Source organism: Castor canadensis, chromosome 8, assembly GCF_047511655.1.
Source record: "Castor canadensis chromosome 8, mCasCan1.hap1v2, whole genome shotgun sequence".
NCBI lineage: Eukaryota > Metazoa > Chordata > Mammalia > Rodentia > Castoridae > Castor > Castor canadensis.
The window spans coordinates 140,402,211-140,428,046 of record NC_133393.1 but is presented as its reverse complement, the minus strand read 5'-3'; the positions used below and the strand labels follow the sequence as shown (position 1 = coordinate 140,428,046).

The window sequence follows — 25,836 nt, the reverse complement described above, 5'->3', positions numbered from 1 at the left end:
GGGGTTTCCTGTGAAAGAGACTCACGCTGAACCTGTGGTTCTATTTTCAGAGTTTTGACTGTTACTGGGTTTTATTTTTTCCTTTCGACAGAGGAAAATACTGATTTTGTTCAAGGGTAAAGACTGTCCTACCATGGTGGAAACAAGGAAAACTGAACCAACATGTAATACTGGAGCCAAAAATAGCTTTGAAATACAAAGTTCTATTGAGAATTGAATGCTGTTCTTTAAACAAAGTTCTAGCAAATAATTTTATATGTGACACTTAAGGTACCTTTAGGCATAGGCTCTGGGGCCAGACCAAACTTGGTTAAAATCTTTTTTTTTTTGGTGGAGCTGGGGTTTGAACTCAGGGCCTCTGCCAGCCCTTGGTCAAAATCTTGATGTTATCAATCGGTAGGTTTGACTTGGGCAAGTTACTTAGTCAACCATTCCCCTGCTCCATTTGTCAGAGGTGGTAACTCCGTCCTGCTAGAGCTTCTGTGGGAAGGAAATACATGTGCAGTAATCGTGTGCCTCTAACGAGGTAGTGTGTGCAGAGTCTTAGGGCAGCGCCTGGCACACAGAAAGCACTCACGTGTTTCCATTACTCCAGTGTCACTGTGAAGAACATCTCGCTGAGGGAAATGATGACAGTGTCCGTGGGTGATTATGAAGTCTGCATTCTTCACACTTTATTCTTTCAACAACTGCTTATTAAGGGCTTGCTACTGTTTGAATTTCTAGTGATACAGCAACGGAACTAGAATTCCTGCCTTTGGTTTACTTTCAAGTGGGAGGAGACAGTAAGCAAGTAAAATACTTAACAGAGGACAGGGGTGGAGGTGGGGTGACAGGGAAAGCTGCACCACCAAGGTGCTGTTTGATCCTACATCAGAAAGAACTGAGGGAAGCCCCTCTGAAGACATTTTGGGGAAAAACATTCCAGGAAGAGGCAGTAGCAAGTGCAAAGATCCTCAGGTGGGGGTGTGGCAGTCAACTGTATTACAGGTGGTCTGCGTGGCAGAGCGATTGAGGTGGAAAGTAACAGAAGTGGGAGAGGTGACTGGAACCAGATGGTGTTGATCATGGAAGGCCCATTTGAGGAACTATGGCATGCGGGCATGCATGCGCACGTGTGTGTGTGTGTATGTGTGTGTGTGCACGCACACGCCTGTGCATACTGGGGATCGAACCAGGGCCTCATGCGTGAACCAGGCACTCTACCACTGAGCTACATCTCCAGCCCTGACTTTCACTGTGAATGAGAAGGGAAGCTTTGGAAGGGCAGAGCATGGCTGATGGGGTGGAAGCAGGAACGCTGGTTAGGAGGAATGTGGAAAATCCTGGTGGTCATGAGTGGTGAATATGGCCTTGAACAGAAAAACAGCATTGGAGGCTGGGTGTGGATAGCTTCTGAGAAGTTGCGTTTTTGCTTGTTTTTGTGGTGCTGAGGACTGAACCCAGGGCCTTGTGCATGCTGGGCAAGTGCTCTACCACTGAGCCACACCTGAGCATCTGGGTAACTTTGGAAGTTGGGACAAACAGGACTTGCTGAAAGATTTAGATGAGAGATGAGTAAGGAGTCAAGGACAACTTAATGACCCTAGGGTTCTGGCCCAAGTAGAAGACAGAGGTGCTACTGATTGAGATGGGCAGATTGTAGGGAAGTAGCTTTGGGATAGGATTGGGGTCCATTTTTGGCTGTAAATCGTGGCTGCCTTACTAACATCCAAAAGGCAACACTGGGTTGGCAGACTATCGGGAGCGGGAAGGCAGAGGAGGGTTGAGGTTGTCAGCAGATGGTATCCAGCGCTGAGACTGGATGAGGCTGTGTGTAGAGCTGGAGAGAAAGGAACAGCTGCTGGGACTGAGAGCCAGGCACTTCGCATTCAGAGGCTGGAAAACAAGGGGGAACGAGCACAGGGAACTAGGAAAGGGGCCCATGACACAGGAAGAAACCCAGAGATACTGCACAGAGGCTTCGAGATTCCACCCGGTTCCTTTGCAGAACACATACATGGGCTACCTGGACTACCGGAAGAAGGCCATCAAGGACCTTGGCATCAGCCCAAGCACCTGTTCTTTCAATCCTGGAGTGATAGTCGCCAACATGACTGAATGGAAGCACCAGCGCATCACCAAACAGCTGGAGAAATGGATGCAAAAAAACATGGAGTGCGTGTGGGCCTCTCTCCAGCATGCCTCAGGCTTGGGACCAGTGGGATTCAGTTAATTTTCTATGCATAGCTTAGGGGTTAGGGATGGTGCACAGAGATCTTAAGGCAGATTTTCTCAGAGGTTCGTTGACAAAAAAAGGGGACATACAAAGATGAAAATCTTTCCTCAAATGAACTAAATCAGAATGGTGATCCTGTACAACGAGGAGTTCCTTATTCAGTTTTCTAAGTTGTTTAACAATGTGACTTGAGTCTTTCTAACTGAAAATCACTTATCTTAGTTTGTCCTCCTTACATAGATTTGGGGGGGCTTGTTGTTTTGGTTTCTTTTTTTTGAGACAGGCTCTCCTTATATAACTTGGGCTAGTCTCAAACTCATGCTTCTCCTGCCTCAGTCTCCTGCATGCTGGATAACAGGTGTATCTCACTGTGCCCTGCATAGATTTTTTTTTTTTTTTTTTTGGTACTGGGGTCTGAACTCAGGGCCTTAAGCTTGCTAGGCAGGTGTTTTACCACTTGAGCCGCACGCACAGCCCCTTTCGCTTTGGCATTTTTTGAATAGGGTCTTGTTTTTATGCCCAAGTCAGCCTGGACCATGGTGTGCCTATTTATGCTTCCCAAATAGCTGGGATAATAGGCACTGCCACCAAACTCAGCTACTGGTTGACACAGGGGTCTCACACACTTTTTCGCCTGAGCTGACCTCAAACTGTGATCTTCCTTCTCTTTGCCTCAAGTAGCTAGCCCCACAGATTTGTTTTTTAAGGACTATTTTATAAATCCAATGTTGATTTTTTTTTTTTCAGTACTGGGGATTGAACTGAGCCTTATGCACGCTAGTCAAACACTTAATCACTGAACTACATCCCCAGTCTCAGTGTTGATTCTTATGACTTTTTTGTTTTGCCTTGTCTCAGATTGACTTTTAAAATTTGTAATTTTACACTATTTATTAAGAAAATAAAAATAACACAAACACTATCATATCATTGCATTTCCTGTCTTTTTTTTTTTTTTTTTTGGTGGTACTAGGGTTTGAACTCAGGGCCTCACGCTTGCTAGACTTTACCACTTTAGCCACTCTGCCAGACCTTTTTAGTGTTATTTTTTTTCGAGATAGGGTCTCACGAACTATTTGCCTGGGCTGGCTTTGAACCTCGATTCTTCTTATCATTGCCTCCTGAGTAGCTAGGGTTACAGGTGTGAGCTACTGGTGCCGGCTCCTCACAGTCTTTTTTTATCTTGATACTTTAAAGCATCATAACCATGAACCTGTCTGTAAATTTATTGTAAATAATATAGGATTAGAATTTGATCTTTTATGTCTACCATAGAAAAATCTGATGGTTAAAATTACAAAATATTACCATTGTGAATGTTGGGGGAGAATGTTGGGTGAGACAGAAGGCTGAGTCTGATTGTGTAGTGAGACTTACCTCCTTGTGAAGGGCAGAGTTAGTTTACTGAGTCTGTGGGAGTCCTGGGCCAAATGTTGCTTCCCCACCCCCTTCTTTAGGGAAAACCTCTACAGCAGCTCCTTGGGAGGCGGGGTGGCCACCTCGCCCATGCTGATCGTGTTTCACGGGAAATACTCCACCATCAATCCTCTCTGGCACATTCGGCACCTGGGTAAGTGTTTTAGCAAAGCCACCAGTGCACGTTTTACAGATCAGTGGGCACAAGCGTGCTGTAGCACCAGGCTCCTCGGTTCAAAGCCCTGGAGTGACCTTGGACAAGTCTAAGTCTCAGGATCAGACTCTGCAAATGCAGGTGGCATTTTTAGCTATGTGAGCAATGGTTCCAAGAATTCATGAAAAGCTAACAGACCATTGCCTAGTATATAGTAGGTGCTGGATAAACTGAACTGTCGTTGAGATAGAACTTTAACTATACAGACCTTTCCATATGCCTTTATTCCTTTCTTGCTGTAATCTATACAGTGGACAAAAGCGAATGAAGTAGCATAATGGCATATGCTTTAGGCAGCAGTAAAATATATCTTTTAAGAAGCAGTTGCTTATGGACTATGTCCCGTGAGTCCCTTAAGTCTTTTATTCACTGTAGGAGTACAAACTCTAGGGTATGAATTCCTTTTTTTCTGTGGTGCTGGGGATGAAATCCACAGCAGGTCATGCTAAGAATCTGCTTTACCACTGAGCTAACCCCAGCTCTAGAGTATGGGTTGGAATTCCAACTATTCCATGACCTTGAGCAAATGACTCAACTCCTCTGTGCCTTAAGTTTCCTCATTTACAAATCAAAGCTAATAGCATCTGATGTTTTTATAAGGGATACATTTCAGAATGCATATAAATTGCTCAGAAGAGAGCCCACCACAGAAGACACATTCACATTCATTCCAACATGGGACACAACCCCTTATCCAGAACCACCGGACCAGACCCATTTAGAAATTTAGAAACATTTGGATTTTCAAAAGGTAGTGTGATGCTGAGTAGGGCCTAAGCTTCACTGCCAGGGAGTTATTTTAAAGCCCTTTGCTTTCAGATCCTTGGGCTGGTTTAGAACTGGAGACAATGGGCTTAGACGACATTACCAATGCCCAGCACATTGCTAAGAACGGGGCCAAGTTCTGTTGAGAACCTGAGTCACCATCCTACAAAATGTTATGTCTCTTATTCTTTACAAAAGAAAGCACAGAATTAACTGGAAACAGCATCCTGTTTCCTCTCAATGGTCCTGTGCAGACTGCATGTGTCTGCATGCGCCTAAGAGCAAGGAAGGGAAGTTAGGCGTGCCATCTGGTTTGATTTATAATAACGTTAAGTCAGTCAACATTTCCAAGTGCAGAGAATTCTACCAAGTAAGAAGTCTACAACAAATTCTGTGTAGGAACAGTTATGGGGAGCTTAGATCAACATGGTCAGAGCATTTTATGATCTTGGAACAGAGAGACTCTGAATTAGACTTAATGAAATATGTGACACTGACAAATAGAAAGGGACATAATCTTCCCAAAGAAAAGAAGTCATCAGGCATGGTCTGCAAGTGAAAGCGCATCTTCACAGAGTCATTTGCAAACTACTGCTCTGGTCCTAGGGCACTGTGGGTGCAGAAAGCAATGTGAACACTATGGGTTAGCTGGGGTCTAAACAGGTAGGCTTTAACGTTTTTAAAACACACGTGGGAGGCCCTGGGTTTGATCCCTAGCACCACAAAAACAAGTAAAATTTCTAAAACAGATTTAACATTTCACCACTCAAACACACCCCTCTGAGGCAGTTCCCCATTGAGGTGAAGACACTACTTTTCACATGAGAGCGCCTCTTCTCAGGTGTGTGTTTTCTTTGTGTCAAGTCTTTGGTAGGTGATGATTGTTCCAATTAAGCTCCTATAGCTTGGAATAGCTAGCTCCTCTTCCATAGCTCCTGTGAAGGAGCTTATGCTTATGGGAAACGAAAGCCAGGTTTTGTTAACATAAACCAGAATAGCATAATCCTCACTAATTATCTCTTTACTCAGTGATTTAAAAAAAAAAATATATATATATATAATGAATTCCTTTTACAGAAAGAAAAATTTAACACTATAGAGGCTAGTTTTTTTGAGGCACTGGGGTTTGAACTCAGGGCCTCATGCTTGCTAGGCAGGCGCTCTACCACTTAAGCCACTCTGCCAGCCTTATGGAGGATAGTTTTAGAAAATCATATTCATATGATCTTAACGTGCTTCTAGAAGTATTCTGAAAATATTCTGAGCAATGGCAATATTAAGATATCTTCACTTATATAAACCCTGGGTTTTTTTAACCATGAATTTGTAAATAATTATTAACAATTGCATTTGTCTAACAAACCTCTAATTTTCCTCTGCATACATGAAGGCTGGAATCCAGATGCCAGATATTCGGAGCATTTTCTGCAGGAGGCTAAGTTACTCCACTGGAATGGAAGACACAAGCCTTGGGACTTCCCTAGTGTTCACAATGACTTATGGGAAAGCTGGTTCGTCCCTGACCCTGCAGGGATATTTAAACTCAATCGCAATAGTTGATTGAACCCAATGTTGAAAGTATTCCCCGTACAAATGCACAATTAGAACTGTCCTTTTGTAGCTAGTACAGCACTATTCTTTATGAACAGTACTCTTGATGTGTAAGAAACAAACCAGTGTGAAAGTTGTGCTTGGACTCAATAGACAATGGCTTACTTCTTGAAGCACACAAGTGGAAATTAAGACTTTCTCTCTCTCTTTCTTTCTTTGGACAAGGTGTCACTATGTAGCCCAGGCAGGCTGGCCTTGAACTCAAGATCCTTCTGCCTTGGCTTCCCAAGTGCTGGGATTACTGTTGTGCAAGTATTTTGTAAAAGATTGTCAATTTTGTGTCTTATAAAGCTATTAAATTAAAAACCGGGGTGGCTATAAAAATAAAAATTCACAGATTTTTATGATCTTCATGTATATTATTTTATATGTTGAATATAATAGAAAGAAAACTGATCTCAGGTTTACAGAGATAAGAGCACCAGTAAGTCTTGCCACAGAAAAAGCCTATGCCTTTAGCATAACCATTCTTAATATTTTTTATTATAAAAACCATCAGACTTTCAAGTGAATTGAAACTCTACCAATATTACTGAATGAAAAAGTCTCATACTATCATGTACAGGATATATCAACATTTATTTACCATCTGTCTTGTTGAATGAAAAACATCATGATTGTAAGCTTGGAAATCCTCACCCCCATTCTCCAGTGAATGTCTGTCATAATCTAAACACCTACCATGTCAGACTCCACTGAGGGCCAGCTTCCTATGTGGAGGTCAGCACATCTTCTCTTTCCAGTGGTACTTATCATTAGCATGCCCTTTTTAGGCAGGAAAAGGGATAATGACATACCTTGGAAAATCCTCATCCCCATTCTCCAGTGAGTGTCTGAAATAATCTAAAGGGTTTCTTCTCCACTCAAGTAAGGAAATCTCTTGTATAGCTACAATAGTTATATAACAAAGCAGTACCTAGTTACATGCTTTACATAGTCCCATGAAAAAATAATTCAATTGTTCCTAATCCCTGATGCAAGGCACTTCAAAGCACCTGCACAAAACGTCTATGTAAACAGCAGTACAGTGCACCATTTAAATAACATGAATGACTTGTACACAGGAAAAATAAAAATAAAATCATCACCACAGCTAAAAGGCAGGTTAAGAGTCACAACAAGAATTAGTTTCTCTCATTATAAATAGAACAGGTCCCACGACCTCCTGTGGGGAACATGAAATCCTCACAACATTTCATATTGCAGAAACAGCATGCGCTGTGTATGTATAAAATCCAAATATTCAGGAGTGACAGGTGTGGATGCACACAGCATTTCTGAATACCCGGCTTTAACAGCCACAAGACTAGTGTCTTGCACTGTTTGTAGCACCATGGAAAATGCTTTAGAAAATCACAAAGTACATAATTCAAGCCAACCTTTCCTTAAGGTTCACCTGGTCCACAACAAACAGCAACGATGGACAGAAAGGATTTTAAATTACTGGCTTGTTTGTTTTACCTAGTAAGAACAATTCTGTATATTTCAGTACATCTCATGTACACAAAGCACCAATTTAAATACAATTATCAAACTCCTCCAGTGCCTTGTGGCTCAGCCTGAAAGTTCATTTCTTAACACTTTCCATGTCACAATCTAAAGCAAGGAGGATAAAATTAGAAAGGGGATATACACTGACAGAGAAGTTCAGTTTCTTCCCTATCAACTTATTCCTTCAAGTAGAATACACGAGTGACAAAATGTAAATGACCCACTGCATTCTTTGAAACCAGCTCAGCAAACAGATTCTGCCTCCCAGAGGATTATAACACACAGGGGTGCAGAGGCCAAAGGCAGGGCTATGTCCTGTCAGGGTAAGGCCGTTAGCCTTGCTACTCTAAGGCCACACACTGCATTCCTAATACTAAGCAACTCACACACAGCTACCACTCAGAAAGGAAAAAGGTCTTTGTGTGACAACCCAGGGAGCCCTGAGTTTACTCTCATGGTAGTTGACACCTACTATGTCAACTCCACTGAGGGGCAGCTTCCTATGTGGAGGTCAGCACATCTTCTCTTCCCAGTGGTATGTATCATTAGTATGCCCTTTTTAGGCAGGAAAAGGGATAATGACATACCTAGGTTTATACACAGTTAAGAATCGACTATCAATGTTTGGACGATTGCATTTCAAAATTACAGATCAAAGTGATTCCAAAAAGAAGACTGGTTTCTCCATAGAATAAAATATTAAAAAGCTGGAATGGTGGTCAATTCAAATACAAAACTCATATACAAAACCCCTACTTTTTCCTTCTAAACTACTCAGATTCATAGAGCTGGTTCTACCACACAACTGTTTGTGCTGTAGTTACACCACTAGAGTAAGGTACTAATAAAAGACTTCAGTTGGCAAACTGAAGTTCTACGTCATGAGAACTGCATTAAAACTGCAGCACTGAGGCAGAGCTGAGAAGCACCATCCTTAAGCGCAGCTTCCTTCTTCCTGCTCCTGTGCTCCACAATGATTACTGAAGGAAGGAATCCGGTCTGCAAGTGACTGGCCCATCCACTGCCCACTGGGAACATCAGCGAAAGCAGACTCTCCTCTTAACGCCACATTGTCAGCTGTTAGGAGGGGAAAAGAATGGTAGTGTGTTTTATTTTTAAGTTTTAAATGATCAAATTGGGAGATTTCAACAGTGTAATGAGGGAGAATTATTAAAATATCAAGCAAGCTTCTTGAATACAATTATAAAAGTTTCTATTTTATTTTCAGATACAGGACTGATAAATCCACATTTTTATTAAAGGAGGAAAATGCAACTAGGTTGGATTAGAGGTCATGACTTAAGAAAATAAGCTGTAAAAGTTTTTGTTGTTAAATATCCAATAACAAACTTTCACTATTAGTCACTTTTAAATAAAGTTTTGCACTACCATTCCCAATCTTCAGTAACTTCCTTTTTCAATTATACACCCGTCCCCTCCTCCTGACCAAAGCAAGTCTTTGAAAGGCATACACGCGCGCGCACGCACGCACACACACACACACATGGAAGGAAACATACTCAGTCCATTTGAGAAGCTGCAAGGCTCACTACTGCATGGATTTTCTCCATAAGCACCACCGTATGCTGCTTCATAACCCGGGTCATATTTTTCTTCTTTCACTGCCATCTTCTTTGCATCCTCTGTGAAGGAGGGCAGAAACGATTTAAACTGACTTTGTACAATTCTGAAATGAACTTTATTGAGAAGTCATAAGCATCCACAACAAGCCTTCCCTAACGTATGTGCATGGGAAATGAACAGAGGGAGTAGCAACAGCAACCTACCTTGGGCAAGCTGTAGGTCAAATGTATAGTGCACCTCCTGAACATCTGTGTTCCGTTCAATGCCTTTCAACTGATCTCTTAAGTCCTTCAGCTTAATGTAGTAATGAACCTTGTCCTGGGCTCGGGGAAACTGAGCACATCTTGCACTGGATGATGGCATAACATAGCACAGCTGCAATCATAAAATTTCACAGCTTCAGAAATCTTACAACTTGAATCTACTCATGGAGATCAGAAAAATTTATCTTTATTTGGATAAGTAACTTGATACCCACATATAAATATGTAAAATCAATAAAAATATTGTTTAAGATCAAATCTGTATTACAGTCAATTAAAAAAAAAAGAGACTTTTGCCCCCCTGTGTTCATCTATCAGAGAACAGTCTTTTCTTTTTAATAGTGAAGATGTGGCTCACAAATTTAAAAGAACAAAAAGGACACAGGCATATATCTAGTCTCTATCCACCCAGTTCCCTACACGAAGGTCAATCAATATTACCAGTTCCAGGGGTATCCATTAATATACAATCAAAGGTATTTAGATATATGGAGATATATACTCTCTCTTCCTATTTAATAAATATACAAATGACAACATGCTCTACTTCCCCTCCTGAACCTTGCTTTCACTCAACAATGTATGTCATATCATCCCCTGCCACATAGCAGAGTAAAAAGAGCCTTGTTTTTTACAGCTATGTAGTACTTTCATAATTTACTTAATCAAAACCTAATTGTGGATTAAATTCAGACCATTTCCAATCTTTTGTTATAATGAAATATAATGAAAAACTGTACATATTTCATTCGGAATATGCATGAGTATAGCTATTTGCTAAATTCCTAGAAGTTAAATGGCTAGAGAGAAAGACATCTGCATTTATCATTTTGGTTGTGGTGACAAACTGTTCTTCAAAGAATGTAATTCTCTCTTCTTCCCCTCTCTTTCCCTCCACCCAACACACACAAACACACATGCACACACACACACATGACTGACACTGATGGATTATGAATATTTACTACCATTTTTAACTTGGCTTTATAACGTGTAACACTGTGTTTTAGTTATGTAACATTTGGAAAATCTGATTCATAAGGATATGTAGGTAAAAATGTTACCATGTTTTGTAATAGCACATTTTCCAATCTCAAAATATTCCTCAATTAAAACAATCCAGAAATGTGAAAAAGATTTTTGTTTCAAAGCTGAACCACTAACATCAATTATTTACTATCTCATTAGGAATACATTTGAAAAGACAAATGCAGTCATTTGTGCACTCATTATAAGAGCTAAAACCACTAATCAAGATATTATTCAAACTGGGTGCTGGTGGCTCATGCCTGTTATCCCAAATGACATGGGAGGCTGAAGTGGGGAGGATTATAGTTCCAGACAGCACAGGCAAAAAAAAAAAAAGCACAACACAAGACCCCACCTTAATGGGAAAAAAGCTGGCCTGGTGTGGTGCATGCCTCTCATACTAGTGACAGCAGGAAGTTTAAAATAGGAGAGTTGAGGCCTAGGCTGATGCAAAAATGATATCCTATCTCCAAAATGACCTGAGCAAAAAGGACTGGGGAGTGAGAGAGAAGTTCAAGAGGTAAAATGCCAGCCTAGCAAGTGCAAGGCTCTGAATTCAAACCCCGTTACATCCAAGGGAAAAAAAAAAATTGATTCAGGATCACTTACTTATTGCACGTCTATGATCACATATCTAGGAGGTGTGCTTGAGTCCTGCCAGGCATTTCAGTACAACTAGATTTTCTATGCAGTAGCGTACAGAGTAGCTGCTTGTACACTTTTATAAGCAAACAGAGATGGGCCTCCACATACAGAAAGACCAATGCTACAACCTAACTCACCAATTACATATTTTTAAGATAAAGAAAAATTAAGAAGTTCACATTTATTTATGTAGGTGGTGGAAACTTTATTCAGAGGTCTCCGTAACAACTTGGCAACTCATGGCTTCTCTATCATTTAAAATGCTGTATACACAACACGTGGGTCAGTGCATTATGTTGTTTAAAAGCTGCATGCAAAACTTAAAACTACATTTAAGAAGGTTACAGTGAAGCCAGGCACCAGTGGCTCATCCCTTTCATCCTAGTTACTTGGGAGACTGAGATCAGGAAGATGGCAATTTAAGGCCAGCCTCGGCAAAAAGCTCACAAGACCCCATCTCAAGCAATGGTATTGCACAGCGGTGCATGCCATCATTCCCAGCTACATGGGGAAGCATAACTAGGAGGATTGAGGTCCAGATCTGCTTGGGCATAAAGGAAGACCCTATCTCAAAAATAACCAAAACAAAAAGTGCTGTGGTGTGGTTCAAGTAGTAGAGTGCCTGTCTAGCAAGCACAAAACTCTATCAGTATCTCAATTAATTTGTAAATTAATTAGTGTAAGTTGGTATGTAGATAATATTCAACACAATATAGAATGGCTTTTTTTTCATAGTATAAATTACCATGGATAGAATAAAGAAAAAGGGAAATTAGCTAGAAAAAATTCATAGCTGATTTACAAATGCAATTTTAGGGACTTACAGTTTCTGTGTCTGGGATTTTATGGGGTTGAAGCCCGAATTCCAAGTTTTTAACTTTTACTCCAAAAACTTCTTTACTAAAAATTTCATAAATGCCTAAAATGAAATACAAACATATTTACATTGCCCTTAATGTTTGCACAGAAGAAACATAAAATTTTAAAGTAAATCTTACATTTTCCATTAAACACTGCTATTCGTGGCTGATATTTCTGTAATTTCTGTACTAGAATACGTCCTCCTTCACGAAATTCTTTACTAAAATTGAATTAAAAAGTAATAAAGTAAACATAAATACAGCAACATTTATAATATGCTAAGTTCAGGCAGCTTTCAATTAAAGGTCACATATCTGTGGAACTCATACTAGATGCATAAAATGTTCCTAGGTTATACGAGATTGCCAGCATTGCCAAGGTTCCAACCACACAAATAAATGTTCTGTAATTACCTGGAAAGGTCTTTGCTGCCTGGTGTCGTCCTTTCCACCATATTGGTAAATCCAATGCCATACTTCCCTGGTAGGGTGTGATCGTCCATGTAATTCAGCTGAACCTCACTCAGTCCTGACATGAACAGACACTTCCCTGTGAAAACAGCATTCAGTTTAGTCCTGCAGAAGGTCAAAGGCTTTTGCCCAAACAGCTGATGGAGTTGGCATTCCATTCTTGAAAAATAAAAAGAGATTTAGGACATTAAAAAATATATAACAGGTCAAATACTATATTGGGCAATTACTGTGAATTGAACACTATGCTAACCCCTTTATTTGATTTGTATCATCGTAATTTTCTTTCTTTTTTGGCACTACGGTTTGAATTCAGGCACTCTACCACTTGGGTCATTCTGCCAGAGTATTTTTGAGATATGTCTCACAAACCATTTGCTAGAGCTGGCCTCCTGATCTCTGCCTCCTAAGTAGCTAGGATGACAGGTGTGAACCACCAATGGCTGGCATGAATTGTCATAATTTTCTTAGAAACTATTCTCTCCTTTTCACAATAGTGAAGACAAAGTAAATGCCTGCTTATTTGAGAATACACAGCAACTCAGTGTAGGAATCTTTGAAACTGCTTCCTTTTCCAATAATTGGTGATATCACCATCTGCTCCTGGAATATTTCACAGATAGACTTCCAACTACAAGCTGAAAATACTCAAACACCTTGACAGTGGAGAAAATGGAACGTTCAAACTTCCTTAGAAATTAGAAAAAAAAAATTAAGACAATATAGTAATTCCAAACCATGTTACTATCCTTTGCCCTGAATGTCCTTAATATTATACTTTGATAGTCAATTATTCCTAAAGGTCTATATCGCATGCATTGCTCTAATAGGCAGTGTTAGAGGAGCTGATTTGTACATAAGACAACTTGTGTAAACAGAGCAATACAACAGTAATGATACTAGTTTTAAAGCTCACTCGAAAAGTATGAGAGACTTTACTGCTATTATCTGCTGGATATGCAGTGTTTGTAGAGAAGGTCTGAAATCAGCATTTTATAAACAACTTGATTTCCAATAATCAATGCATTTTATCTCTCCAAGGAAGTAATATCAACAGAAGTCTAGGAAAGTCAGTATGTTGTGTACACTGCCACAAAGATGTACTGTTACTATATCTGTAGGTAATAATTTTTAAGTCACTTTTAAAAAAGCAGAAAAACTCACTGAAACAATTCAAACAGGAAATATGAGTTGCGGGCCTAGCTCAGTGGTAAAATGTGTGCTTAGCATGCATGAAGTCCTGGGTTTGATTCCCAATCCACAAGAAAGAAAGAAAAAAAATGTACTCTTTTTTATGCCCTTTCACTCTCCATTAACAACAATTAGCTTTTAACTATGCCATATGATTTCAGACTCTTCATGTACATAGAGAAAACATGAAATATGAATGTGCATTTACCAATCTTTCTTTTTAAAAAACAACTGTTCTTTAAAAACCTATTCATAAAGGTATCTAATTTAGAAGTAAACTGATTTAAAAAAAAAAAAAAAAAAGTAGTCACTCACAAAAATGGTTTCCAGGTCCAGGGTAATGATGCCCTTTGTAAGCAGCCATCAGTCCTGGGTTAATGCCAATCTACAAAACAAAATAACCACACATTTTAGTTGTAAAAAGTACAAAGACTGCACACTTTCTCTTGCAGCTGTAATCTAGATTTTTTAAAAAAAGACATGAAAGTAGAAGGTGAACTATTTAGGAAGACAAAGGGTCAGGGATGAGGGAACAATTAATATGTGTTAATTAAAAAAAAAAAAAAAAAAAAAAAAAAAAGGCTGGGCATGGTGGCTCACACCACCTGTAATCCTAACTACTTAGGAGGATTGAGGTTCTAGGCTAGCCCAGGGAAAAAATTTGGGAGACCCCATGTCAACCAATAAAAGCTGGGTGCGGTGGTGTGCACCTGCCATCCCAGCTTCTTGGGAAGTTAAATAGGAGGATTGTGGTCCATGGTGGCTCAGGCACAAATTCAAGACCCTATTTGAAAAATAACCAAAGCAAAGAGGGATGGGACATGGCTGAAGTGGTAGAGTGCCTGCTTGGAAAGTGCAAGGTGGAGTTCAAACCCTAGCACTGAAAAAAAAGTATAGGAGGGAAGTACAGCTTAATTAGGGCTTCTATGGAGGAATGAGGAATAAAACTGAATTGATTAAAATACAAATTTAATCTAGCATCATAAGCAATACTGATCAATCATTGCTCTTGATTTGAACAAAGTATTCCACATGGAGGAAACAGATTTCCTTTATACTAAAAGTTTTGGTACTGTTTTAAAAAACTAGCTTGACCCCCTCCTAACTCCAGCCCTCCACCCTCCTCCAAATGGGCTGCCTTCAGTCTGGAGAGAGGTCCTGAAACACTCAATCTGGGCCCATGCCCAGCCACAGTCTGTTTTTTAACTGCCATCAAGTAACTTACTCCATGTCACCTACACAGCTGTCTTCCTGTTAAAGTTTCTTACAATTTCTGACAAAAAATATAAGCTCAAAACTAGCACTGTCATTTATAGAGTATGTACAAGTATTACATAACCTAGTGATTCACCTGAATTATTTCATTTAATTGTAATCCTGTGGGGGACATGTTACTGCCTGTTTCATCATGAAGAAACTGGTGTTTAGAAAGATTCAGGCTTGTCTCAGGCTGTATCTTTTAACAGGATTTGACCCAGACGGCACCAATCAGGGGCCCACCCTCTAAACACTCCCATAAAATACAACCTCATGAAAGAGACACATTTACTACAGAAGGATTTTTAGGAATGGCTCTTTTCAGCAAAATATTGTTCATAAGGACAACCATTAAGTACAGCTAATCCACCAATGCTATTTAGTAAGTCAAACGGGGACAAAAATTCTTACAATCACGATGTCCAGATTGAAGGTCAAAATATCAGGGAGCGTCTTGGTCAAAAGTTCAGCTTCAGAAACACCATTGAAACGGTCAACTTTTCTTTTCACTTTAAACGTGTCTGTGATTTTTTCTTGCTTTTCTTTTGAGTTTGTGGACTTGCCAGATTTTTTTGATTCACCAGGTTTTTTGGGTTCCACTGGTTTTTTGGGTTCTGTTGTTCTGGCTTTTCTTTTCCTTCCTTTTGGAGCCTCTGAAACACATTGATTTTCAAAATATAGAAGCAGAAAACCTTCAGAAATTCTGCCACCTTCCCCAGAAAAGTTAGTCTGTGAACACCCTTTATCTATTACCCCAAACTTATGGCCTTACATTTCTCAGTATCAGTCTTCTCTGGAGTATGTTCCCCTTCTTTTATTCTAAAACTGGAACTGGGTTCATGCATGCTCCACACACCACGATTATCATAGATTATTTTTCTACCTGGCTTCTTAGCCTCTCCAAGGATACGTACTATCTATATACTATTTTATAGGAATTCTAAATGTAAAGACAAAATTAAGTAAATGAATGCAAAGGCAAATAGAAGGATGGGGAACATTTTCACTCAATTTCTCAATATTAGCAAAGCACAAATGGCTTGTGAGTTTGCTGTAGAGATTATGAGGCATATTCTGTGGTACAAAGAGATGAAACAGACGTACTAAGGATGGAATCTTGCGGCTGGCAGGATTTTTCAAAAGGTGGGACTAGGATCTGTTCGCAGGACCTCCACACTAAAGACATTTTGTGTGGAATACTTTGTGGTGGGGGCTGTCTATAAATGATGGAATGTATAATAGCACCTATGGTCTCTAGCCACAAGATGTCAGTGGCAGCCTGGCAGTTCTAACAGACAATGTGAAATCTCTCTCAGGAGGACAAAACCATCCTTGGTTGAGAACCACTAACCTCAAGTTACCAAACAGGAAGTCTTGGTTTTCTTTCCATTAATTCTTTAACCGCTTTTCTAATTTGTCAAGCTCCTACCCCATCCTCCTCCTACTTGGCATTTCCTCAACCAAGCCTGGCAAAATCAAAGTGGTTTTTCTTGTCTTCTGCCTCCCACTGCCTCAGCCACTCCCTATGCCAAGGGATCCACTGCCATTAGATTGTATCTGGGGAAGTCCTAGAGCGTCCTGCCCAGGAACACAGTACAAATAGGGCAGGAAGCAGCTCCAGTAAAAATAGAGCCAAGGTGTGTTCCTGGGATCACAAACCAAAACTCTGAGCACATCCCTCATATAAATACTGCTACACTGGAGAAAATCATTACTATTCCCCTTCACTGCCCCCTTAATTTATTTGGCTCCCTTTCTAATTCTTTATCTTGGTGAATGGAACCTCCTTCAACCAACTGTCTAGGCCAGAAATCCGGGAGTTTCCTATGGTTTTGTCATGGGTTAAGTCTGTCCCCAGAGTTCATATGTCGGAAGATTGGTCCCCAGGCTTGGTGTTGGGAGGTGGTGTGGAACCTGTAAGAAGAGGAGCCTAGGGAGAGGTCCTTAGGTCAACTAGGGGATGCCCTTAGAAGGGACTGTGGGACCAAAAGCTCTCTTTGACTTCCTGTCTGCTGATGTGATCTGCCTCCCACATGCACTCTTGTCACAATGATGTCATGTTTTGAGGTCTTCATCAGAGCTGAGCTGATTCTGGTGCCTTCACCTTGAACCTTGAGCCCTGGGGGCTAAATAACTTATTTTCTTCATAAAGAATCAAGCATGTCATTAAAATGGAATATGAGTTTCTTCTAGATCCTCATTCTCCTTCATCCTTTACATGAAATCCATGAACCACAGCCTGGTAATTCTACCTCCCAAGTATTCCCTTCTCCTCCCCTTCAAGCCTTCCTTATTCCTCTTCCCCAGATAATGAAGTTCCTAATCTGTCCCTTCACTCCAAGCCCTGCCTTGCTCTCTACCACCCTATCTACCCTCTGTTTTAATGCCCAACTGATTTTTTAAATGCCAATCTGTAAGTCATTCCTTTTCATACATTCTCGATAGTTCCCTATTGTCTTGGGGATAGACAAGTACATTCCTAAGGATTAAAAACAAGCCTCAGTTGCTCCCATCCAGCCCCATCTCTCACCATTTTCTTCTATACCCTGGACTCCAACCACTCAGAATCATGCAGTATCTTGACTGTGTCATGCTTCTTCAAGGCACATGCTGCTCCTTCAGCTGGTACCTTCCCCACTCTATTATTCATCCGTTAAAGTTTCCGAGCTCTGTTGTTATCTCCCTGCTCAGAGCCCTCAGTCCAAGTTAGATGCCAACTCCATAAGGTCATAGACCATCCAGTCGGTGCCCCTTTGCACCACTTAGTGTGTTTACTCTCTACTTCCCTCTACTAGGTGATGAGATATTTGAGGGCCAAATCCATGTTCGTTTATTCTCCAGAACTGATGGATCACAGTGCTCAGTACATACTAACTACTTATAAAGTGGGTTACATTTTTCTAACACTAAAAGTCATTGTTAACCCTTTTAAAATAAGTTGGCTAATCCAATATCTAGTTTTCTCAACCACCATGGTGAAAACTACCTGATTCAGGTTCCTGGGCAGGGGCTGGTGCAGGAACTTCTGCTGGCATTTGTTGTTCAGTTGTAACTGCCATGTTAGGACCCTCAGCCATCATTTGTTGAAATGGAAATGAATAAAAAGCTTGAGCTTGCTCAAGGGAATAACTGAAACAAAAATTAAGTAGAAGTTAAAATGATGTTAAAATTAGCCAAATGTAAGTTTAAATTATCAGCGGTACTAAAAAACCTTCAGGCTGGGTGCCAATGGCTCATGCCTTTAATCCTAGCTACTCAGGAGGCAGAGATCAGGAGGATCGAGGTTCAAAGCCAGCCCCCCTTGCAAATAGTTTGTGAGACCCCATCTTGAAAATACCCAACACACCAAAAAAAAAAAAAGGGCTGGTGGAGTGGCTCAAGCAATACAATGCCTATATGGCAAGCATGAGGACCTCAGTTCAAACCCCAGTACCAACAAAAAAAGCCTTCAGGAATCAAATATTTTGTGGGCAAATTGTATGTAATAGTACAGCAGAGAGAGGAAGATCCATTCCCCTCTGCACACATTCACCTGACCTTTACTAAGTGTTTACTAATCAAACATTAACTGTTGTTTTGGTTTGAGATAGGGTCTCACTATACAGGGTGGCCTCGAGCTCACAATCTCTTGCCTCAGCCTCCCCAATGTTGGGATTATAGGGATATGCCACATGCCCAGCTTCTTTCACTATTTAGTGACAAGATGTTTTGTCAATAAAACTTATCAGTACTGTCAAGTCAGCCTGTACTTTCACTAGAATGACATCTTGGGAATTTTCTAGTAGACAGATTTGAAAGGCCCATCAATCCATATGGTACTGGGGATCAAACTGAGGGTCTTGAGCATGCTAGGCAAGCACTCTACTATTAAGCTATACTCTAAATCCCATGTAATCACAACAAATGAGTGAACAAAATAATGCAAGAGGTCTGTTAGTCTACCACATGGTTAGGAAGACAACCAACCTACCACTCTCCCCGTGTTTCTTTTCTTTCTTTTTTTCTGTGAGACTGAAATTTGAACTCAGGGCCTCTTGCTTGCAAAGCAGGTGTTCTACCACTTAACCCACACCTTTAGTCCTCTCCCATTTTTCTTACTACCACTCTCAGTTTCACAGATAGCTTTCATTTTGAGCACTTGACTAAAATCCAAACTTAAAATGTATAAATTAAGAAGATACCATTTGCATTACAAAAAAGATTCTTCCACTTAAAAATGTTCAAAATGTGGCTCCCTTAGTATAGCTTGAGGACATTAAGCATGTTCAGAAACTGCGGGACCCAGAAACTGAAAGCTGAATTCTAGAAGTCACTACTGGTGAATAAACAGTGAAAAATAAGGGGGGAAATCATCTGAACGTTTCTATTAGAGAAATAGTTCATTTTCCAAAGATACCCAGAAACTCACCTCTAACAACAATAAATCCCTTAACATTGCTAAAAATGATTACTTTTTTAGAAAAAGTTAAATGACACTTTACAATAAGTTAAATTAGAACAGAAATAGAAAAATAAAGCCATGGTAAATAGGATGTATTAGCTGAGCATTCAGTTTAGTAGGATGTCAACAGCTTCTAACAGCAAAATCAAATGGAGGGAGGGTGGATCACAACATTCTTATTACTTGGCAGAAGAAAAGCATGGTGTGTATACAAAAACCTTCATGAAATTGAAAACAAGCAAACTAAAGAGTTGTGGATAATTTAATTCTCTATTATCTAATAACAGAAATTTATTAGAATTCTACAATGTTTCTGAGCAAAACTCTCCAGGGGAACGACAGCAAGGAAGAGTACCAAGTCATTCATCTTCCTCAGCTTCCCTTCCCGCACCATGAAAATGAGGGGTTAGATTTGGTGATCTCTGTATGTAGGAAATAGGACTAAATCGGGCTATACCAGGACAGACCCCATGATCTTGTATAATTCTGACATTGAGCTTCCAAATGATGTTTTCTCTCCCCTTGTTCACTTTTCGTCCCTCCTCCTTTGTTTGTCCCTGCAAGTGTTCAGCACTCTGTCCTTTTTCTGCTGTTTACCTCCTCTCCTAGCCTATCTCTACCCCTTTTCTTAACTATAGCGCTTGAAGGACTGGTTTCTATGGCTGTCTAGAACTGATCAATTGCGTTATCTTCTGACAGTCTTTCTCAACACACATGCATTCACGTACACACATCCCACACAGAACAAATTAAGAAGTCCAGGTCATTCGGATTTGTTGTATTTCAAAAAACCTAATCTTCTACGGTTTTCTCTAAAACTGACTCCAATATCTTAATCTTTTATGTTTTGCTATTTTAAGGGTTTAAAATAATGCTATTTTCTAAATATGCTGTCATGCTTAAGTATATATCCTACCAAACAGGAAGTAATGACCAGTGCTATACAATCCAAATGCTCAATTCTCAGGGGTTGGCTGATTATGTAGACTAGGACCTGAAACCACTGTAACAATTACAAGTCTGCACTGACATTGCTACATGGCAGTGTGAGTTCATCCTGAGTGCAGGCTATAGGTCAGCACACTGATTTAGAACCAGTCAGAATTCTGTTTATTTAATCATTCCTCACGTAGTATAATTTCAAGTTTCTTCACAATCTGATCATTTTTTGGTGTTTAAAATCAAGCCAAATATTCCAGATATAGCCTCATCAGCCTGACACTCAACAGAGCTGTCAACTTCCACATTCTGGCGACAAACTACAGAACCCAGTACATTAGCTCTCCTGGGACTCATAGTAAATTCCTGATTCACAGAGCTTACCAACCATGAAAACTTCTCATTTCATGCTTGTGTCACTGATTTCTCTGCACCTGAGTGGAAGACACTGCCTCTTTTTGTTCACCATTCTACACAGACACCGATTCAAACTACAAATTCTACAAATCCCACCCAGAGTGGGGACTGGACAGTCAAAAATGTTATCAGCATGGCATGAATAGCCAGAAGTTGTTAAACTGTTGAAGAACAAAGCTGGGGATGGAGTTACCTGGCAGGTCAGTAGAGGCCTCTCTTCAGCCTGCTCTTGATTCTTTCACTGGTAAACTAGGCTTTCATTTCACTTAAGTAAACTGCCATCTTTACCTTGTCCACAGAGAGAAGTGGGGTGGCACAGGTGCTAGCTGGGGAGGCAGACTGTGAAGCCAGACCGCCTAGATTCAAATTGTGGCTCTGTCATTTACTAGCTGTGTGGACAATTTCCTTAACTCTATTCCCCGGGTCCACAACTGTAAAATGGGAATAATAACACCTAATTCATTGATTATGAGGGCTCAACTAGCTAGGATATGCAGGCATATAATAAATTTGCTATAGTAATAAAAAAGCCTATTTAGGAACCTCCTGTCAGCATCCCTCCACTTGCCCATCTATAGGTCTTGTTTTGTTCTGAACTTACACAGTAGCCTAGGGGTCACTAGTTTCTTTCAGAAGCATTAAGTGACCACTGATAAGCAAGCACTTTGCTTAGGAATCAACATCAGTGCAGGACACACTCCACTTCTGGATTCTTCTAGAATCCTGTTGTCTAAAAGTCCTCAACCTTGCTCTCTTCTGGCTTTTCTCCTAAAATACAATTCAATCAGGCTAGAATGTAGGACTTCTGCAGGAGCAGGTAAGAGTTCTCTTACTGGCCCTCACTGATCATGAGCTTTAAAGCTCTTACAGACGCTCGCCTGCCGTTTCCAGTGTGACAACCATGTTCCCTAACATCAGAACTCAGTATCGCGTCTCCATCATCTACCATCACCACGCCAGCGGGCTGAGCCGACAACTCAAATCACTTTTGTCCTCTGGCTGTCCACATCTGATTACAATAGTCCTTCTTAGTCTCATTCTCATTTCCAAAAAGCCTGATCTCATTTGCAGGTTACTCTTTTCCACCTGTGTTCTTAGTGGTCCACGCCACTCTTTTCCAGTCATTTTTGATTTGCCATCTAATTTTCCATCTTTGGTAAATGTCCTTTTCATGCTTGATGTCACTTTTTGCCTCTTTGGTTGATTAGACTATAAGTGCTTTTTAACACTCTTGAGCTATTTATTTCCCTTTGCAAAGAGTTTATAGCCATGGATTTTTTTTTTCTTTAAGTGTTTTGTTTTTGTCTGTTTTTTTTTTCAAAGTCAAATTGTCTTTTATTTTTATTGTTGTGCTGGGTTGGGGTACACTGTAGCATTTACAAAGGTTCTTACAATGTATCAAATATACCATACTTGAATTCCCCCCTCCACTTCTCTCATTCATCCTCCCCCTCCTGATTCCCGAAACAATTTCAACAAGTATCATTTTTGCATTTACATACATGGGTATACATTATTTGAACTGTATTCATCTTCCTACCCCTTTCTTTACAGGGGTTTTTCTTCTTTTTCTTGTATTCATATTTGCATACAATGTTTGGGTCATTTCTCCCCCCTCTTTAAATGTTTTAAAGATAATCTTCAAAAGCAGAAAGCAAAATTATTATACCCAGCATGCCAATGCTTGATTAGCCCAAAGTCACTCTCTCAGAGGTCTCAGTCAAATTAGAATCCCAAAAGATAAACTCTTTTAGAATATTACATAGAATTTTCCCTATTTTCTGAAGGTGAAAACTTTACAAGTCAAAGTAAATAATGGTCTACAGCCCTATGGATGAAGTTAAGACAAAACAGAGCTTTGAGCTAAACTGTTCACTGGAATTCTATTATTTTGCTGTAAACTCTGAATAAGGTTGTACACCATGTGATTCACTTGATGGTAGGCTTTGCCCAGGTTTCAATTCTGCTCTCAAGTAAGATCACAAACCTGAGAGCTATTTCCACAAGAGCTGTACTCTTAAAGTACTTCTAGGAAAGAGCAGAATACTGCATTCCAGAATGAGCAAAGTCCACAATTTGGGCTGGGAGTGAGGCTCAGTTGCAGAATGTCTGCCTTAGCATTTGTGAGGCTCTGGGTTCCATTCCCAAAACTTCAAATAAAACAAGACAAAACAAAAACCTCACAATTTATCTATGTTTTTTTTCTGTAACTTTTAACACAATTTATTTTTGTTACTGAAGTATGTTCCTTCCACACAACATCAATTGGCAGCATGTCACAACAGGATTGCAGAGATGTCCTTATCTGATAAGACATTAATAGGCCTACAGTAGTGTCAAGTTGAGCGTCCCTTAGCTGCTGAGAGTCAGAATAACTCATTAGGTTTAACATAATTTTATTTCAATGGAAATCATTATTTTTTCCCTTGTGAAGACCCTGTCACCTCATTTTTCTTCCTATCAAAAGAGTTCAACTCCCTAAATCTCTACTATTGCAAAACCTCTTGATAATCCTAACATTTCCAGAGGTCATTTTAAAAACCGACTTTTGTGTGTGTGTGTGTCGGTACTGGGGTTCGAACTCAAAAGTCTCGTGCTTGCTAGGCAAACGCACTACCACTTGAGTCACCCGCCAGCCCTACAGATTTTTAAGATCGTCTCAAGATCACTAGAAAATTCAAAAAGTCATTTTTTTGGGGGCAGGGGATGTACTCGGGTTTGAACTCAGGGCCTACATCTGGAGTCACTCTACCAACCCTTTTTTGTGATGGGTTTTTTCAAGATAGGGTCTCACGAACTATTTGCCCAGGCTGGATTCGAATTTCGTTCCTCCTGATCTCTGCCTCCTGAATAACTAGGATTACAGGTGTGAGCCACCGGCGCCCGGCTTCAAAGTCAATTTTTTGATTGACTTCTTGAACACATCAAGGTGTTCTTTAATACTGCTTTTGGTAAGACTTTGAGGAGGAAGCCACCGTACGCCGACTAACGAATAGGGAAGCTTTGGTCGCTCCATCCTAACAGTTCTTTGCGGGGTCACAGAGGGCGAAGGGAAAGGTAGCCAGGTACCACATCAGCAGAGGAGGATTTTCGGGACTCTACGGGTTGGGGCTGGAACAGGGCGGGAGGTGCGGCTCGGGAGCCGCCGTGCGCACGCGCGGCTCGGCCTTTGTACTCGGCCGCGGCAGTGACCAGGCCCCGAGCGCGCCGGGTCAGCCGGCACCGCCACCGCCATCGCCATCGCCATCGCTATCGCCACCGCGAGAGGCGCGGGGAGGAGAGGGGCAGGGGCAGCGCTTCGTCCGCGTTACCTGCCCGCGTTCTGCGTGTCCATGTCCGGCGGCCGCTCGCGCGGGCGGTTCTTCCGGCCAGGCCGACGGGCTGCTGGTCGCTGTGGCACGGCGGCGGGCGCGCAGGGACTCAACGCTAGAGTCTTGGATCCGGTGGCCAGCAGGACCGGGACAGCAGCTGGCCTCAGCTCCTCCCCACGTTTCTACATCATCCCCCAGGCCCCGCAAGAACCCCTTCCGCGCGGCACCGCCATCCCGTCCGAGCCGGGGCCTCGAGGAGTCGCCGTCACGTGACGCGGGCCGGTCCAATCGCGTCTCCCATCCCTGGGCGCCCCAGCTTCGCCGCGTGGCCTTTCGGGAACGGCGGAAGACCGAGGGGCGGGGGAGGGGGACAGAAGACCGGGGGGGGGGGCGGGGGGGGGCGGGGGGGAAAGGGCCTCGCTCCGCTGATGTCAGCTTTTGTCGGCGCGGGCGTCTGGGACTGGGTTGGGGTGGGAGGGTGGACCAGGGTGACGTCCCCCAAGGGCTGGGTAGATGAGCGGTGTTAATCCGGTTCTTTCCACCCTGGTGAAAAACTTGCCTTGATGGTCAGCCACTGTGATGAGGAACAGGGAGACTTCAGAATCGCAGAACCTGGGAGTAGTGGCCACTCTTATTTAATGGACCTCAGTTTCCTAATCTGTAAAAGGAGGTGATTGTAAACTGTTAGAAGTGCGGTTCCCAAAGAGTGGTCAAAGAAATACTCGGGAGTCGCTCAGCAAGGCAAAAAGAAAAGTTTTATTTTTGCAGAAGGGGGCAGCCACAGACCCTAGTATAATAGGCAGAACACACATAGCTCAGTTTTTAATCTCTCTGCCCCTCACTCTGATGGACGAGTTTGTGTTCACGATCTTCCCCGTTGGCTAGCTATTGTTTGGGGTAAGGGCAAGGTTTTCCAACGCAGTGACATTTTTACAACTCCGTGAGAAAGAGATTTCTCAAGGTCCTCTGAAGATAAGGGCCCTGGGGCTGACATTTTACTCATCAAGAAGTTTCAGATTGGGGCATATGGTGGTAAATAACTGACCACAAGAACCTTGCTAGCTCAAGCAAAGCATGTGGGCAGCAATTCCGGAGTTTACCTGGTATCTACATAATGATAGTTAGACATTAACTCCTTTGACAGAAAAGACCTAACTGCAGTTGATTCTCACAGAACTGCTCTGTAAACTGTAAAACTGCATGAACCAGTGTCCCGTCTACTCTGGACATGTGAAAACAGAGAAGTTTGCGGCCCATAACACAGATGCCATTCTAGCATCCCTCCTTCCACTCTGAGACAAATCCCTCTTTGACGTGGCAAGTTCTGACAGTGCGGTTTTTGTTTCATTAGTGCTCAACTTTTGTCCCCGTTTGTGCAAAAAACTGCATTAGCAAACTCTTATAGAGACAGGCTTTTCTGTTTCCCTAGTTTGCTTGATGAAGCAAACAACTCCAAACCCTCCTCAATGGCACACGGCAGCACAGGTTCATTTCTCACTCCTGTGTGTGAGCTGGGAGATGGGTGTGGCTTCATGCTCCCTGTGCCGTCTTCATTTTGTATTTCGAGTTCTTGGCCACAATCCCAACTCCAAGGGTTCCCCATGTCAGATCTGGCCACTCTTGCCTCAATATGCCAAATAGAGAGTAGTGGTGAAGAAGAGAGAAAGGAGATTTATTATCTTCACTGCACCCCTGTAGAAAGAGGCAAAGTGA

At 41.4% G+C, this 25,836-nt stretch overlaps 2 protein-coding genes across 3 annotated transcripts in view; one reads left to right on the top strand and one right to left on the bottom strand.

The window, feature by feature from the left end:
* Positions 1-6,571, top strand: part of Glt8d2 (glycosyltransferase 8 domain containing 2) — a 43,684-nt gene extending 37,113 nt beyond the window's left edge. For both annotated transcript variants that reach the window (XM_020152392.2, XM_074084263.1), the window contains 3 exons: positions 1,991-2,157; positions 3,676-3,788; positions 6,004-6,571. In XM_020152392.2, coding sequence (XP_020007981.1) covers positions 1,991-2,157; positions 3,676-3,788; positions 6,004-6,173 — 450 coding nt within the window. In that variant the 3' untranslated portion in view covers positions 6,174-6,571. The remainder of the gene's footprint in view (positions 1-1,990; positions 2,158-3,675; positions 3,789-6,003) is intronic.
* A 213-nt stretch (positions 6,572-6,784) lies between these two features.
* Positions 6,785-24,401, bottom strand: Tdg (thymine DNA glycosylase). Its single transcript, XM_074084262.1, has 10 exons — positions 24,124-24,401; positions 18,002-18,144; positions 15,427-15,668; positions 14,074-14,143; positions 12,511-12,646; positions 12,235-12,317; positions 12,061-12,155; positions 9,503-9,674; positions 9,236-9,358; positions 6,785-8,792 (listed from the first exon to the last, which is right to left on the bottom strand). Exons 1-10 carry the CDS (start codon positions 24,144-24,146, stop codon positions 8,650-8,652), a joined length of 1,230 nt encoding a protein of 409 aa, XP_073940363.1. The 5' UTR covers positions 24,147-24,401; the 3' UTR covers positions 6,785-8,649.
* Between the last annotated feature and the right edge of the window lie 1,435 nt (positions 24,402-25,836).

What these genes read in the sequence shown, in the direction of transcription:
- Tdg (XM_074084262.1), bottom strand. Translation starts at nt 24,146, where the DNA reads ATGGACACGCAGAACGCGGGCAG. An exon ending in GACACGCAGAACGCGGGCAG is followed by an intron (nt 18,145 to 24,123) that starts GTAACGCGGACG and finishes TTTTTGTTTCAG; the next exon opens with TTATTCCCTTGAGCAAGCTC. An exon ending in TCAATCTGGACATCGTGATT is followed by an intron (nt 14,144 to 15,426) that starts GTAAGAATTTTT and finishes TTTGTTTTGTAG; the next exon opens with ATTGGCATTAACCCAGGACT.